The 15,062-nt window shown below is 36.8% G+C and overlaps 2 protein-coding genes across 3 annotated transcripts in view; both read left to right on the top strand.

The window, feature by feature from the left end:
- The first annotated feature begins 1,461 nt into the window (after window positions 1–1,461).
- wdr89 (WD repeat domain 89) lies at window positions 1,462–9,929 on the top strand. The gene is made up of 3 exons (XM_079634604.1): window positions 1,462–1,657; window positions 2,575–3,264; window positions 8,521–9,929. Exons 2-3 carry the CDS (start codon window positions 2,592–2,594, stop codon window positions 9,015–9,017), a joined length of 1,170 nt encoding a protein of 389 aa, XP_079490730.1. The 5' UTR covers window positions 1,462–1,657; window positions 2,575–2,591; the 3' UTR covers window positions 9,018–9,929.
- A 1,027-nt stretch (window positions 9,930–10,956) lies between these two features.
- The window catches only part of ppp2r5eb (protein phosphatase 2, regulatory subunit B', epsilon isoform b), a 24,831-nt gene continuing 20,725 nt past the window's right edge, over window positions 10,957–15,062 (top strand). The window contains exon 1 of one of the 2 annotated variants that reach the window (XM_079634503.1): window positions 10,957–11,079. The gene's annotated coding sequence lies outside the window, so the exon portion shown is untranslated. Of the gene's footprint in view, window positions 11,080–11,462; window positions 11,975–15,062 lie in introns of those variants that run through there. The other variant, XM_079634502.1, reaches the window with a different exon arrangement.

Below are 15,062 nucleotides of genomic sequence, written 5' to 3'. Positions count from 1 at the left end.
TATGTGTTAATTAGTAAAATAAGCTAGCTAGACGCTTTTTTGTGTTTATTTAAAACACTAATGAAGCACATGGCGATCAGTAGATTGTACAGTGTTTCAGATTAGTTACCACAAAATCTAATACATCAGGATTTTATGGCTCATAGTACAGTATGATATATTCAGTGAGAATATGGAGATCTTATTCAGAGGCTCAAACTGAAGTTGAAATTCTGATAGCTTGTAATGTAAATCAATGAGATCTTTATAACTGTATAGCAGGCTACTTAAATCAAATGCATATAAATATAATTTGTCACTTTATATCTCCCAATTATGTCTAAGATAATTAGACATTAATTATCTAGGCTAAATGTTAAATGTTTAGATTCATAATCAAAGCTCTAATTGTGGGGGCAAAACATGTAATGCAATCCAAAAAAATTATACATGGATAATCAAGTAGACATAAGTTGCTTTAGTACAGTAAATGTTCCTATTGAATTTAACAATATAAAAGTTAATTTTACGTTTACATTAAAGATTTCACAGCAAAAAAAAAGATCATGTTGATACTTTAGAGAACATGAAATAGGGTTAAAGACCAGTTGATTTGCTTAGCGTGTGTGTGTGTGTGTGTGTGTGTGTGTGTGTGTGTGTGTGTGTGTGTGTGTGTGTGTGTGTGTGTGTGTGTGTCTACTCAGCACACACTGTACTCTTCACAATACACACCTCTTTGCGAAATGCATTCAGCAACAAATACACTCAATGGATATAACAGTAGCATCTCTTACACACACACACACTCACACATATACCGGTACTTTGGAGCTCATTTCAAAGGTTTAGCTTTATATCTCATGTCAAATGCTCAAATACTTAAAATGTCTCTTTGGGACTTTCATGTGCCATACAGACATAAAGAACAGGATCTTTTGGAAATATGATCATAAAGGTCTACATTGGCTTGCTGTATTGCTTCAGTTAGCAAAACACTTTACTTTTTCTATCTCATGACAATGCTTATTGTAGTTTCAGATGTCAAGTTTAATGCTTGTATCCTTTTGGGAGTTAAACAAAGGCGACAGGCGGACAAAGGAAAAACCACCCTCTTTTCACAACACAATGAGACCATTGTCAAAATTATACTCTATTTCCTCTAGACTATAATATGTCCTAGTTGTTAAATCCTGTCTGATCTTCTCCACCAGTTTTCCACAGTAAACAGTAGCCTAGTAACTGTAATAACTTTTCTGGTATATATACAATTTGTTTTTGACATGATATGCCAAATAAATTTAACATTTTCATGAATAAATGTAATTGAAAATACAAGTTTAACCGATTAAATATGATATGCGTGCAGTGTGCATATACTGTACAACATTTGCGTTATAAAATGTATCATTTTATAATACAGAGAAACACTGGCATCTAGTGGCGGCTCAAGCGCTTTATAGTCGCTGTTTCTTACCTCTTCCCATGTTAGACACGAATGCAAATAATAATGTTATCGTGTCTCATATTTCTAAATAAAAAAGTGAATGACAGTTATTTTAGTTTTAAAACAAATTAAGCCTGTTTGTCGTAAGTTGTGTCGGAACTAATGTTCTGCGTCACTGTTTCCGGGAGCAGCTAAAGAGGTGACACACCGATGGCCGTCAAATAACAATCACATGTGAGTGTTGTGTACTGTAATTTGTTTGATCTTTTATTTAAAACAGAAAGGTTTTTACTACAATATTAATTACTTATTTGTGTTTTCAGTTCAACTTAACTAAATATGTAATGAAACAGTCACATCCATCTCTTTGGCTGTCATGTTAGGAACTATAAGCTATGGTTTTGGCAATACTTCTGCATCACTTGTGGAATTTTTAAGCAATAAATAAATCTCTTGTCTTGAGTCAGATCGGTTTTAGTGATCTCTAATGATTTATTTCTATAATTTAATGTAGATTATGGGTTTTAAATATTTTTTCTGATCTATTAGGGTTTTCAAACTGCTGTCTGGTCAAAAAAGTTAATAAATAAATAAATATGTAATTAAACTAAATAAATACATTTGATTATGTAATATTATTATATAAATTAATATAATAAATATTTTACATAAAATATTTTACTCCAATTTATAATATTTTTTACAATATAAATTGTCTTTATACATGTAAATATATAGCTGCCTTTTACATTTTAGAATGTACACAAGTCACAAGGATGATCATATTTTGGGGGTAAGTGGCATCTAAAAGATAAAAAAAACTGGCTTACTTCAGGTGATTGTCCTTGTAATAAATAGTAGGCTACAGTAAATCAGTGGTTCTCAATTGGTTTCAGGACCCAGATTTTACATCAATAAGCAACAAAACAGTCCTTAATATTAACATGATATATATTAACATTTGAAATTATTTCTCATTCATAAAACAATGAAGAAATGTACATTTATTGTTTTTAATTGTCTCTTCAATTTCATTGGTTTCATGCTCTCAGCAGCCAATAATTTGCTGACCAGTAGAGAACCTCTGCTTTATGCCACTGGATAAAGGCACCTATGAAATGACTAAGTACTCTTTTCCTGTAACATGCCAGGGTGTTTGGTGACAATCATGGACGGCATCGAGGACATCTTCAGGACTCTCTCCATCGCCAGGAGACTGGAGCCCAGTGAGCCCACGTACATTCTGGACCTCTCTCTTGCGTCCAGCGGGTCAGATTTGCTGGCTGTGTGCTGCTCCAGTTACTCTGTGCACCTGCACAGCAGAGAAACGCTCCGCCTGGTGGGAGAGTTCCAGGGTCACACGGCTCCTCTGTGTGGGGTCCGTTTCTCTCATCTGTCCCCTCACCTGCTGTTCACCGGCTCCGCCGATGGGACACTGCGGTGCTGGGACGTCCGACAGCCCGGTTCTAATGCCACCCAGGTGTTCCGCAGTGATTCGACTCATTCGTACTGCTCGTTTGACGTGAGCTGTAGTGACCGTGTGCTGTGCGCAGGCACAGAGCAGATACAGGAGGAGAGTTTTTTAGTATTTTGGGATGCCCGTATGGTTCAGGATGGAGGTGAGTCGGGCTCTAAGATGGGCGGTCTGCTGGGAGTTTACTCAGAATCGCACAGTGATGACATCACTGCGGTGAAGTTCCACCCACAGCAGGCGGACCGTTTGGCTTCTGGGGCCACAGATGGACTTGTGAACGTGTTTGATCTGAGTCTGGGTGGAGAGGATGACGCTCTTGTCACCACCTGTAACTGTGAATCCACTGTAAGCTCCCTCTGCTGGACAGGTAGGTAGTAACAGCACACCTGACTGGGCGATATTTTTGTATTTCATCATGTAGACAGAATTCCCTTGATCATGGAAAATATTCAAATGTTTTACTTGTGATGACCAGGCCTGTAAAACACATTTATTACTGAATATTTTTTGTATTATTAAATTATTATTATTAAATAATAGTTTATATTGAGAGTGAGGAGTTGTCGTCATGGTACAGAGCCCCTCCCCTCGATATCACCCTCTCCGCCATGTTGGCAGGATTCCGGCGGCAAAACATGATTGTTTATGTGTGTTTTTAAGCATTTAAGACAGAGAGTGCCCATTTTTATTTAAAGAAGGATAACGTGACCATGAAGACTGGAGTAATGATGCTGAAAATTCAGCTTTGATCACAGGAATCATTTGTTTTAAAATAAATTAAAATAGAACATTTAAAATTTAAATAATATTTCACAATATTACTGTTTTTACAGCATTTTTGACCAAACAAATGCAGCCTTGGTTAGCAGAAAAGACTTCAAATCTTACCGACCCCAAACATTTAAACCGTAGTGTTTATGAGAAAAAAATCACAGAAATAAATTACATTTTACTATATATATATTCACATAGAAAACATATATAAATATATATAATTTATTTTGTATAAATATATACGAAAACAGTTAATTAGTCAGTTTGGTCAAGAAGTATCTGCTAAATGCAATGTAATTGCAACACACTAAAACGCATGTGAAGAAACTTAAAGGATAATTCCGGTATTTAACACCTTGAGTCTATATTGTAGTTTGTTTTGGATGAACAAGAGTGGTGGACAACATTTTTTTGACAATGGTTCCTCTCTCGAGTTTTTGACTATAATAGAATTGGCCATGGACCCATTTAACATTGGAGTCAATGGCCATGTCTGAAAATGTCATTAAAACAGCCAATAATGTTCGTTTACAAAACTGTTAAACTCACCGAGTGGTTAGTGGTGTTCATTGATGATTATAAACAATATATCGTCGCAATATATGATTCCAATCCGTTTATTTTCCTATAGTGGAACTATTTTTTCAGACACTTCACAACCGTGTAACTTCCGCTCAATATTTGAATCTGAAGCGTTAGCACACTCCCGACCACTTGATGGCGATAACTGATGTTTATGTCTCGCGGGACACTCACGGTCACAGTCGAGTTCAACTTCATATTGCACTGGTCAGTGGTCACGTCTTTCAATATTCAATATTCAACAGTTGCTCTGCTCGCTAGCCTTATGAGAAACGGAAGCGAGCAAAAAGACTACATCGACCAAATGTAAACAGCCCCCTTTCCGTTTCCGGTAGCGCATTTATATTAACGAGCACTCAGTCCTTCAACAGAATTCAATGGGATTTTACAAAATGACGAATAAAACACGACAGAAACTGTATTTCGCAACACTTTTTGTTTCTGGAACATCAACTAACATCACTAATCACTCGGTGAGTTGCACAGTTTTGAAAACTAATGTTAAAGGTTGTTTTAACGACATTTTCGGACATGCCCATTGACTCCAATGTTAAATGGGTCCATGGCCAATTCTTTTATAGTCAAAAACTCGAGAGAGGAACCATTGCCAAAAAAATGTTGTCCACCACTCTTGTTCATCCAAAACAAACTACAATATAGACTCAAGGTGTTAAATACCGGAATTATCCTTTGACGTTAACGCCTGCACCCAGCCAAAGCAGAAAGCCTCGTAACTTTCCAAAGAATTGTGGTTTTCAAACTCCTGCATTGTGTAGTAACTTACACCAAAAACAAGATAATTCACGATGTTCATATATGTAACGTTACATGGAGGTAAATGGTCCAGGTCTCTGTGCCATTCCGCTGCAGGGAGCTCATTTACATTTACATTTATTCATTTAGCTGACGCTTTTATCCAAAGCGACTTACAATTGCTATATATCAGAGGTCGCACGCCTCTGGAGCAACTAAGGGTTAAGTGTCTTGCTCAGGGACACATTGGTGTCTCACAGTGGATTCGAACCCGGGTCTCTCACACCAAAGGCATGTGTCTTATCCATTGCGCCATCACCACCCAGCTCGTATGGGTCGATATTTTGGATGCCTGAGAGCTTATCCAAATACCTCTGTTTTGCGCTCGGTGTATAAGCTTCCTGTAAGGTCCCTTTTCTTTCAACTTATCTCTTTGCATTGCTTTACTTTTATTCATTTTCTTTATTGTAATTGTAGATCCGTCTCTGTCCCGCCGAAATATAAAATGCTAGGGTGAGTAAATCATGAATGTTTATTCGCGCCTCTGTGAATTTCTGAAGGCGTTGCCCCTGGCAACCGATAGCGTCTCCTACCGTCATGGCCGACCGTCTCAGACCCCGCCCAAATTGGCACGTGACTCCTCATTCTCAATAGAATTTATTTTTCACGGCATGCTTAGCTGTTAAAATGTGATGACCAGGCTTGTAAAACTTTTTTTTTAATATATATATAATAATATTAATAATGATTATTAATATTAAATAATAGTTCATATAGGCTTTTTTTCTCTGTATGCTTAGCTGTTAAATTGTGATGACCGGGTCTGGATTTTTTTTTTCTATGACATTTTTAGACTGTATAATAATAATTTAAATAATATAGAATGTTTTTTTCTAGGTATGTTGTAAAATAGCTATAGAATGTTCTTTTTTTAGTTATATTTTTATTTTTATTTTTACAGTCATGTGAAAAATAAAATTAAGTAAATACAACCTCAGGTGAACACCATGACACTGTCATGGTTTGTTTAAAGTCACCCTGAATTATTATTTTATCATTTAAAACTCATATTTGATCACAAGAATTACATATTTAAGCTTTTTTTTTCTCCTGTGAAAATAATTTCTTTGTGTCTTAAAATGTTATGTCATAAAATAGCTTGAATGTAACTCTACACCTTTGCTTCATTTATTATACATGGAACTATGAATATGCAAATTAACCCCGCCTCCACTCACTCACACCAGCTCAGGAAACCTGATCCACTTGGTCAACTTTACTGTAGTAAACGCTGCATGATGACAAGTAGAAGTGTTTTTTTATTTAGCCATATATATGTAGAAACTGATCGCCAGAAACTGATTCAGAAGAAGAGGAAAATTTAATTATACTGGCTCGTCTATCAAGTCAAGTCGATGTATCAGAAAGAATGGGAGTGTATTTATGTATCGCTCCAATGTCGGACACATAATGGTTATTGGTATGATTAGCCTTTGGCTTGACTACGTTATCAAACTGCTAATAACGTGTTGCTAATGTTACACAAATCATGTGCCTTTTCACCATCTCAGAGTCAGACAGCTGCTTTCTAAAAATCATCATCCTTAGAAATGCTTTGAACAACATAGAACGTCAGTGAAGAAAGGCATATAGTTCATCATAACATCGTAATATACATTATAATTCACCTGCTATATTGCTAAACAGAACAGAAAAATAGAACAAAAACTCTTGAGACAGTTCATGATATGCTAAAGCCCACACGCACGCTGACATGACTGCTTATAACATGTTTGTGACGTAGAGAACAAGGGCGATTTCAAACCGCGTTTTTGAGACAAAATGCAATTCAGACAAAAAGTGCTACTTCCATAGGAATTAAGAGGATAAAGGCCCCGAAATACTTCAAGCGAAATCGAAGAACGAACTGCTTGGGAGTACGAAACGGCTTGCTAAACTTTCCAGAGAAGTTTGCTACGGCTGGTCAGACATCCGCGAGTGAAAACATGAACGGACTGGAGAGCTGCTTTATAGTAGAAAATGAAGTTGTACTTCTGATGAAACGAGACACTGACACTGTTTTTCATGTTTAATACCGTAAAGCTGCTTGATTTTAAGCAATCTATTGTATAAAGTGCTATATAAATAAACGTGACGTGATTTTACTAGAGTGCCGAATTGCAGAGCTCGTGCAAAAATATCCACGTTACTATGATCCGATGCTTTTCCTTTGATTTAGTAAAAAATGCTTGCCGTTTTCTCAATTTTGTAGTGGGTTTAATTTGTTATTGAGAGGAAAACGTGCAGCACATTTTTACATGTTCATCTAAACGCCGCTCTCAGCAGAGTGGGCAGCGTCGGATGTTCGCTAACAGTATATTGCTAACAGGATTGCCAGGAGAAAGCTTCTCTCTAGAAAAAGAACATGGCAGCACGGCTTAGGTTTGCAAAGTTGCATTTGAACCTCAAGACTTCTAGAACAATCTCCTTTAGACTGACGAGACCAAAGTGGAGATGTTTGGCCATAATGCACAGCGGCACATTTGGCAAAAACCAAACACAGCATATCCGCACAAACACCTCGACTGTCAGGCACGGTGGTGTAGGGGTGATGATTTAGGTTTGTTTAGCAGCCACAGGACCGGGGCACCTTGCAGTCTTTGAGTCGACCCTGAACTCCTCTGCATACCAAAGTATTCTAGAGTCAAATGTGAGGCCATTTGTCCAATAGCTAAAGCTGAAACTGTGTCATGCAACAGGACAATGGTCTCAAGAACAACAGCAAATCTACAACATAATGGCTGAAAAAAAAAAAAAAACGAAACAAGGTGTTGCACTGACACAGTCAAAGTCCAGACCTTCAGAGAGCTGTGCATAAGCAGATGCCCACAAACCTCAATGAACTGAACGTTGTAAAGAAGAGCGGCCAAAATGATATGAAAGACTGATAAAGTCATACAGAAAACGATTACTTCCAGTTATTGCTGCTAAAAGTGGCTCTACAAGCAACTGAATCATAGTGTACTTAGTTTTGTCACACATGGCTTCTCCATTTTGGCTTTATTTTATTAAATAAATAATGACACGATGTAATATGTCATGTGTTGTTGTTCAGCTGAGGTTGTATTTACCTAATATTAAGACCTGCTAATGACCGGATGATTTTGTATGTCCTGATACACAAAACCATAGAATTCAAAAGGGTGTACTTTCTTTTTCTCGTGCGTGCGCGTATGTGTGTATATATAATATAGTGATAGTAATAATAATAGTAATGTTTTGCTGTAAGATTTAACTAGAAATTACCCTTTCTAAGTACAGTATCTTTAAATGTATTGATTAAAATATGTGGAAACCCTGTAGACCTTTTCTATATTTATATTAGCTTTTTTAAGATTTAATAAAAAACTACTGAAAATGCTGAGTTTTAAAGTCTATTTGAAATCATATGTCAGACATCAACATATTTGTACTCCCAGACCCTAAACTATCATTTTATTTCTTATATTAACAGGCAAATATCTTGACCAGCTGCTCTGTCTGACTCATGATGAGGGGCTACACCTGTGGGATGTGGCTCGTCCAGACAGCGATGACACTTTGACCCTTGTGAGTTCGGCTGATGCCCGGACACTTGTCCAGCTTCCTGATGGAGCCTCGCTTGAGTACTTTGTGGGCGGTTCATGGATGTCAGATGAGGAGCGTCTTCTTTTAGTAGGAGGGAGTAATAATGGAAAGCTCCACCTCCTGGACTGCAGTGGGAGTGGTCTGAAATTCATTAAATCCTTGAAAGGGGGTCATTCAGCTACAGTGAGATGCTTCCAGTGGGATGCGGTCGCACGATGTCTGTTGACGGGCGGGGAGGATGGCCAGTTGTTGCAGTGGAAGGCGGGAGCAGAGGAGATCAGTGTGGGGAAGAAAGATTCTCTGAAAAGCATCTCCTCCATGCAGCTCAAAACTAAAGCTCACAGAAAACAAGCTACAAAGAAAGACCGGTCAAAACTGGCATGATTACAGAGTTGGCCCTGAAACAGAGAAATTGTAAAGAGCACAAAGCTACCCTTCTCTGTCTTTTCTTTCACAAATGTAAGGTAACATATTAGGGGGGGCTGTTTAAATCTTCCACCTTAAGAACTTTTTATAGTTAATATACAGTTTTAACAGTTTTTTAAAATGTAAGTTGTGGTTTTACTTTATTTTGATGGTCCTTTTAACACATTCTGCTGACTATAAGTAACGTTGCAACTACATGTTTACTAACTCTCATAAGAGTGTTAATTGACTGTTAGGTTAGAGTTAGAATAAGTTGACACGTAGTTGCAAAGTTACATAGTCAGTAGAATGTTCAAAAGGGACCATCATTCAGAATAAAGTGTTACCAAGTTATTAACAAATCGCTACGTAATAATTACAACGGTTGTCTATTTGTCCAGCAAAAACTTATGAAAACTGTGAAGGACATTACTTTTCTTATGTTTTGTTAGCAGCATTTCAGAATAAACTTTTGTGGTAGAACACGTGATGTGAAAAAGTTAAAATTGTCTCCCGCGTTTATTGACCATAAATTGAACATCTGTATTGTATCAAGTGTTTATACCATCTTGTTTTTCTTTCAAAAATGTGTTAATTTCAAAACCAACTCGCTGCGACATACTCATTACACAAATTGTGAATCAAAATCGAAGTACAATTTAATTTAGTGAATGGGGATTCAGATTTTTTTCTTTAATATCTTGAATGAAAAGTTTTTTGTTTGTATAGAAGGCTACATCAGGATCACTGGGATACAATTTCAGGAACACTTTCTAATCGATGCATAGGACAACCTTAACAATATTATGTCAGCGTTCTCCCTATGCTAAGGGTTTACATTTGTTATGGTCATAAATTGTGGTTATGTTCTTAGCAAAAAAAGCTTTTTTTTACAAAAGTATCTATCAAAAGCTGCATGTTCTGTATTTGTTATTATTTTATCAGGTAACTATGGGCCAACACATAAGAACCTTTAAAATTGTAAACGGTAAAAACAACAAATGTTTTTGATGAGAAGGATTTTTTGATGAGAAGGATGTTTTGATATCAAAGTCTCTGATGCTCTTATTCATTTTCTCACATTTTATTTTATTTTATTTTATTTTATTGGATAACAACTGAGTGTGCTGTGAAATGCAAGTGTGAGGTTTAAACAGGCAGCATTTGTCTCTGAGATTTATAAGCTCCAGTACGTTCTACACAGATCATGCGAGTCCAGCTAAGATTTCCGATGTAATGCGAGCCAGTTCCACCCTATCTTTCGGAAACTGCCTCACCCTCAATAATATTTAACAATATTGCAGAACAAACATAATGTGAATTTGGTATTTGGAATCTAGCACAGGAAATGACAGCTGAGCGAAACAGCTGAGAAGCTGTCATTCACGTGGGGGTTGTGGATACTATGTGTGTTGTAAACGCCCTTAAATAAACCGAAGATTTTCAAAACATCCTGTATTTACTGCCTCTCTTTTAAAGTAAACAAATGTGTTTATAATAAATACAGAATAATAAAAGCAGACATTTATATTAAAAACAGCACTATTCCATAAAACATTTGTTCATTTTGACTTTAATTTGAAAAAAAAAATCCTCCCCAATATGAATATCCCCTGCAAGCAAATGTTGTTTATTAAATTAAAATGAAAACAAATGAGTTTTCAAATTATATTAAACTTCTAACGGGCTGGTTAAAAACAGTAAATGTATTAGATTACACACTGCTTTTGGTCTAAATGTCAAATTACACCTATTTAAATATTTTTTTATTGGTTTAGATAATTTAATATGTCCGTTTATAATGAAACAAAGACACTAAAAAAAACTAGGTTGTATTTTCCAAAACTGAAACTGAATATTTGGAATTCATTGAAACAGCCCTGAACTTTTAAGTTGCGTAACTAGCCATTCTTCGTGTACGCGTTGACGTGCATGCATACGCGCTCGTGCTCGTCACTCATTTCCTGAAACATGCACGGCACATGAAACCAAACCGCAGCTGAGCGTAAAAGGTACCATATGATCCTAATGCCCGCGCGATGTGCTGATAGTTCTCGCCAGGTGGCCTCTTCTTTGGCATGAGACGCTCCTCATAAGGGTTGGGCTCTCATACAGGTTTAACCTCATTCCCGAAGAGATCGATTATTTACTTTTTTTGTGTGTAAAAATGTTCCCTATTATGAATAAAGATTTATTGTTATGTAAAAAATATATATTTAATCTTTATTTTTTATAGCGCTTTTCACAATACATAGGTTGAGTTGTGCACAGGATAGTGCCTTAATAAACTTAGTATGCCCAAAGTCACGAATACGAATAGGTATGTTTATTATATTGTTTTTTTATATTTTTGTAATGTAACATGTTTTAATTAAAATAGTAGATCAATGAGACATACTAGTAAGGTGACTCTCTTTCCTGTTCGCACACAATTCAACCCAACTTCTCTATTCATCGTTAGAGAAGCCTTGGTGTTTTTCCCTCCCATGCGTGGTGATTGAAACTTACATCGCCCAATCACGTTCCGAGGAATCTTCAAACCGACCAATGGCGTGGCGTTGTAGGCCCGAACCCGGCCCAGCAGGCTAGAGCGCGTCCGTGTTATGTGTGCCATGGACTCAGCCCAGTAATATTGACAATAGGGCGAAAAAGGGACCGATATTCCCCAATAAAACATATTTTCTGGATAAAAATAACCTATAGGCGCGGTGTGTGGACATAAAGAGATTCCCGGGGATGTTTATATTTCAGCTGGATCTTTTTCTATCGTCGGAAATTTGAGTGTTTGATGGGATTATTGCTGTGGGTTTGGCAGTTTTTAAGGCCAAAAACAGATTTTGTGTCTTTATTTTTATTTTTCTGCTGCTTCAAGAGGCCTTGAAGGAGGAAAGACGATTAAAACACTCATATCAGCGCCTCACATCGAAAACATCAAGGTAAATTGAATATTTGAAGGTTTTTTTTTTTTTTTTTTTTGCCTATCCTGCTCAAGTTTAGATCCGGTTCGCTTGGATGTTTCATATACCCAAGTAAATATGTCAAATAAATTAGGCTTCGGTCCAAAAACACTTCTTATACAGAGGTTTTAGTATTTGTGTACCTAAAAGTAAAAAAAGAAAAGAAAAAATTGTAACCGTACTCTTAATGTTTCCCAGACATTTCTGACTGTAAAGAAACATGAATGGGTGGATGAGTGGAAATCCACGAGGAAAGCTTGTTCTTCTTCTGTTTTGTTTTATTGGTGTTCTGGAATGCAGTGGGTCTATGTCAGTTGCTTGTGTATTTGTAAGTGTGTTAGGTCCATCAGGAGATCACGAACCTGCATCATCTGCACTCATGTGGACTGTACAATTTTGGAGGCTTTTGTTTCTGTCATTTTACAAGCAACCGCTGTGCTAAACTGCTCTTGTGCATCTCAGAACTATATGTCAGTTCATTATGGACTAACCCAACAAATACAAGCAGTTCTGAACATCACTTCACTTGTCTGTGCCAACTTCTTGCTTTGACTCAGTGGCACTGTGCCTCTATGCCCTGTTTCCATGGTCTGGTTTACTTCAGCTGCCGGGCAGTCTGGTACTCGCAATATCACATCCCCCATGAGTAGATTTCACTCGACTGGTTGTTTTTGGTGACCTGCAGTCAAAACTATTGGGAAAGGTTATCTCTAAATAGCTGGTTATATAGATTAAGGCCAGGGCACAGTGGCAGAGTGTTTTGGATTAATGGCTGGGCATAAGTGTTTCCTAGATTGTGGTTGCCATGTTCACTTCTTTTCTCCGTTTATAAAGGTGTTAATATTCCCTAGGATGTTTTTATACCCGCAGATCTTTATACAGAGGTGAGCTGGATCACCAAAAATCATGGAGATCTGGGATTATCTATCACTATATTTCGTAAAATAGCTCAGTGTCACTGCAGTAGAGATTGCATCTAATGGTTTTCATTGGTTAAGTAAAGGTTGTCATTCCTTGATATTTTGCAGAAAGTGTGATTTGTGAATCCGTGTCACCTGGCTTGCATACAGAAATCTTTCACTGTAAATGTCAAACCAGGGTGAACTTTACAACGGGACAGAAACATGAATTGGCTCCTCTCAGCCTTTTCATTACCAAGGGTTTTTGCGGATCTTGCCTCTTGAATCTTACAAATAAAGATAATAAAATATTTTTGCAAGTAAGCCTATTTTAGAGCAATTAAAAGTTGTAAGTTGTAATTTAATGTCAATTATTAAGTACATTGTTTTAGTTTTGGGAGTGGTATTTTTTTCCCTCAATGTTGATTTGTATTTCAGTTTCGGTATTGATGAAGTCTTTTTTTCATGGTTTTAAAAATATTGTATAATATATACAAAAATATTGTAATACACTTTATTTAAATCACCATAAATGTTTATACATATTTAAAATATATATTTATTTGCATTATAATGAGATTTACTGTGGATTTGTGCTTTAAAATGCCATGAAAATATTGTCACAATGCCAGGAATCCTAGGCTATTTGTTTGTAAATAGCCTTTTTATGTATATAATTTCTTTCTGTTGGTTTTTGGGGTGAATATGACTTATCCTAGCTCGGGACATTCTCAGAGTCCCAACCACAAAGACTGCTTGTGTTTATTCATTTCTACTGACCTTATGTGTTTTTGTCAATGTTCTCTTGTGCGATAGTTTCTTGCATGTGAAATTCATTGTTCTTGAACTTGAGAGAGAAGGTTTATTCTTTTTACAGGTAGTGATACTGCCCGGCCTGTCGTGTCTGAGAACAGGAGAAGTGGCTCAGAAAAGGGGTGATATTGTTTGTGGTGGGCCGCACAGTGCAGCATTATGGGATGTCATCGGTAGACATTGGCAGCTTCTCACTCCTTTGATGTCTGCTAATTTAAACCTCTCGGACAGAAATATCAAAGTGCTCGAAGTGGTCAGATTAAAGAGCATGTCGGCTTCAGATATTGGAGGGGGGGGGGGAGCACTTCTTTTTTTTGCAAATTTAATTGTCTGCTTAGATATTTTGCATTAAAAATGCAATGCTCAAGTCAAATGTCTTTGACTTGAGTTTTTTGAGTTCATGACCAGAGGGAAAGATTAGGTGGTCTTTCTCTCCTTCCTTGGCCTGTTTTTTTAAGGTTCTTCATCTCTGTCTTCCTGTTTACTACCTGTTAAACTTTTCTAAAGGGGCGTTTACATGGACCCTAAAAATCCAATTGTAATCGGAGCAGTAGAATAGCTGGAATAAAAAAATCATGTAACAATGTATTTTGGAATGAATTGGCCAATTCGGATTGCAAGGTGGAGATTTAAACCTTTTCTAATCTGTTTGATAGGGCATGTAAACACTTGATTGGATTATAAACTGAAACTACGCAGGACTATAAATGGCGTAATGACAACATTGTCCCACCAGCCCTTGTTTTGGTCAAAGGAAGGGGAATTTTTACTGCTATATAAATATAAGCAGCACGCCACAAAGCTTCATTGTGCTTATCTCCTACTAACTAGTACCTGAAATGGATAAATATAAAGTCTGGTTTTTAAAACAAAGAAAAGAAGACATTGTTGGAGGATGGTTTGTGTGCCAACAGCGGGTAACTGTATATTTGTGCAGTGTCTGCATGTCAAAAGATAAAATCCAATTTGAAGCTTGTGACATACACGTGCACATCAACCCGATCACTTTATTTAGGGTTCATGGTAAAAACACAATGTTTGTTGAACGGATTCATCAATTGAATGATTTCATTACTTTCAGTTGCTTTCAGTCAAAATAACACATGTAGACTTGTGTAAAAGCCTGATCCAGACATGTACAGTTAACAGAGTCCGTATCCTGCTGTATTCTACACGCCTTCATCACAGCAGGGTCATTTATTATTTTGAGTTTTGCTTATGATAAATGTGTCTTTCATCGTAGTCTGCATTCCTGCCTTTATTTATTTACATCTCTACCTAGATTTTCATTTTTTACCACAACATTTCCTTCCTTTAACCATTTGTGGTTTGTTTTGTAATTGAAATTTCAGGCC

This window comes from Phoxinus phoxinus (genome assembly GCF_949152265.1).
Source record: "Phoxinus phoxinus genome assembly, chromosome: 14".
Classification (NCBI taxonomy): Eukaryota; Metazoa; Chordata; class Actinopteri; order Cypriniformes; family Leuciscidae; genus Phoxinus; species Phoxinus phoxinus.
This window is presented reverse-complemented; position numbering and strand designations above follow the sequence as displayed.

Excerpts from the sequence above, each read along its gene's own strand:
- wdr89 (XM_079634604.1), top strand. The coding sequence starts at position 2,592 with ATGGACGGCATCGAGGACATCTTCAGGACTCTCTCCATCGCCAGGAGA. Across the intron at positions 3,265-8,520 it reads AAGCTCCCTCTGCTGGACAG|GCAAATATCTTGACCAGCTG; the intron begins GTAGGTAGTAAC and ends TTATATTAACAG.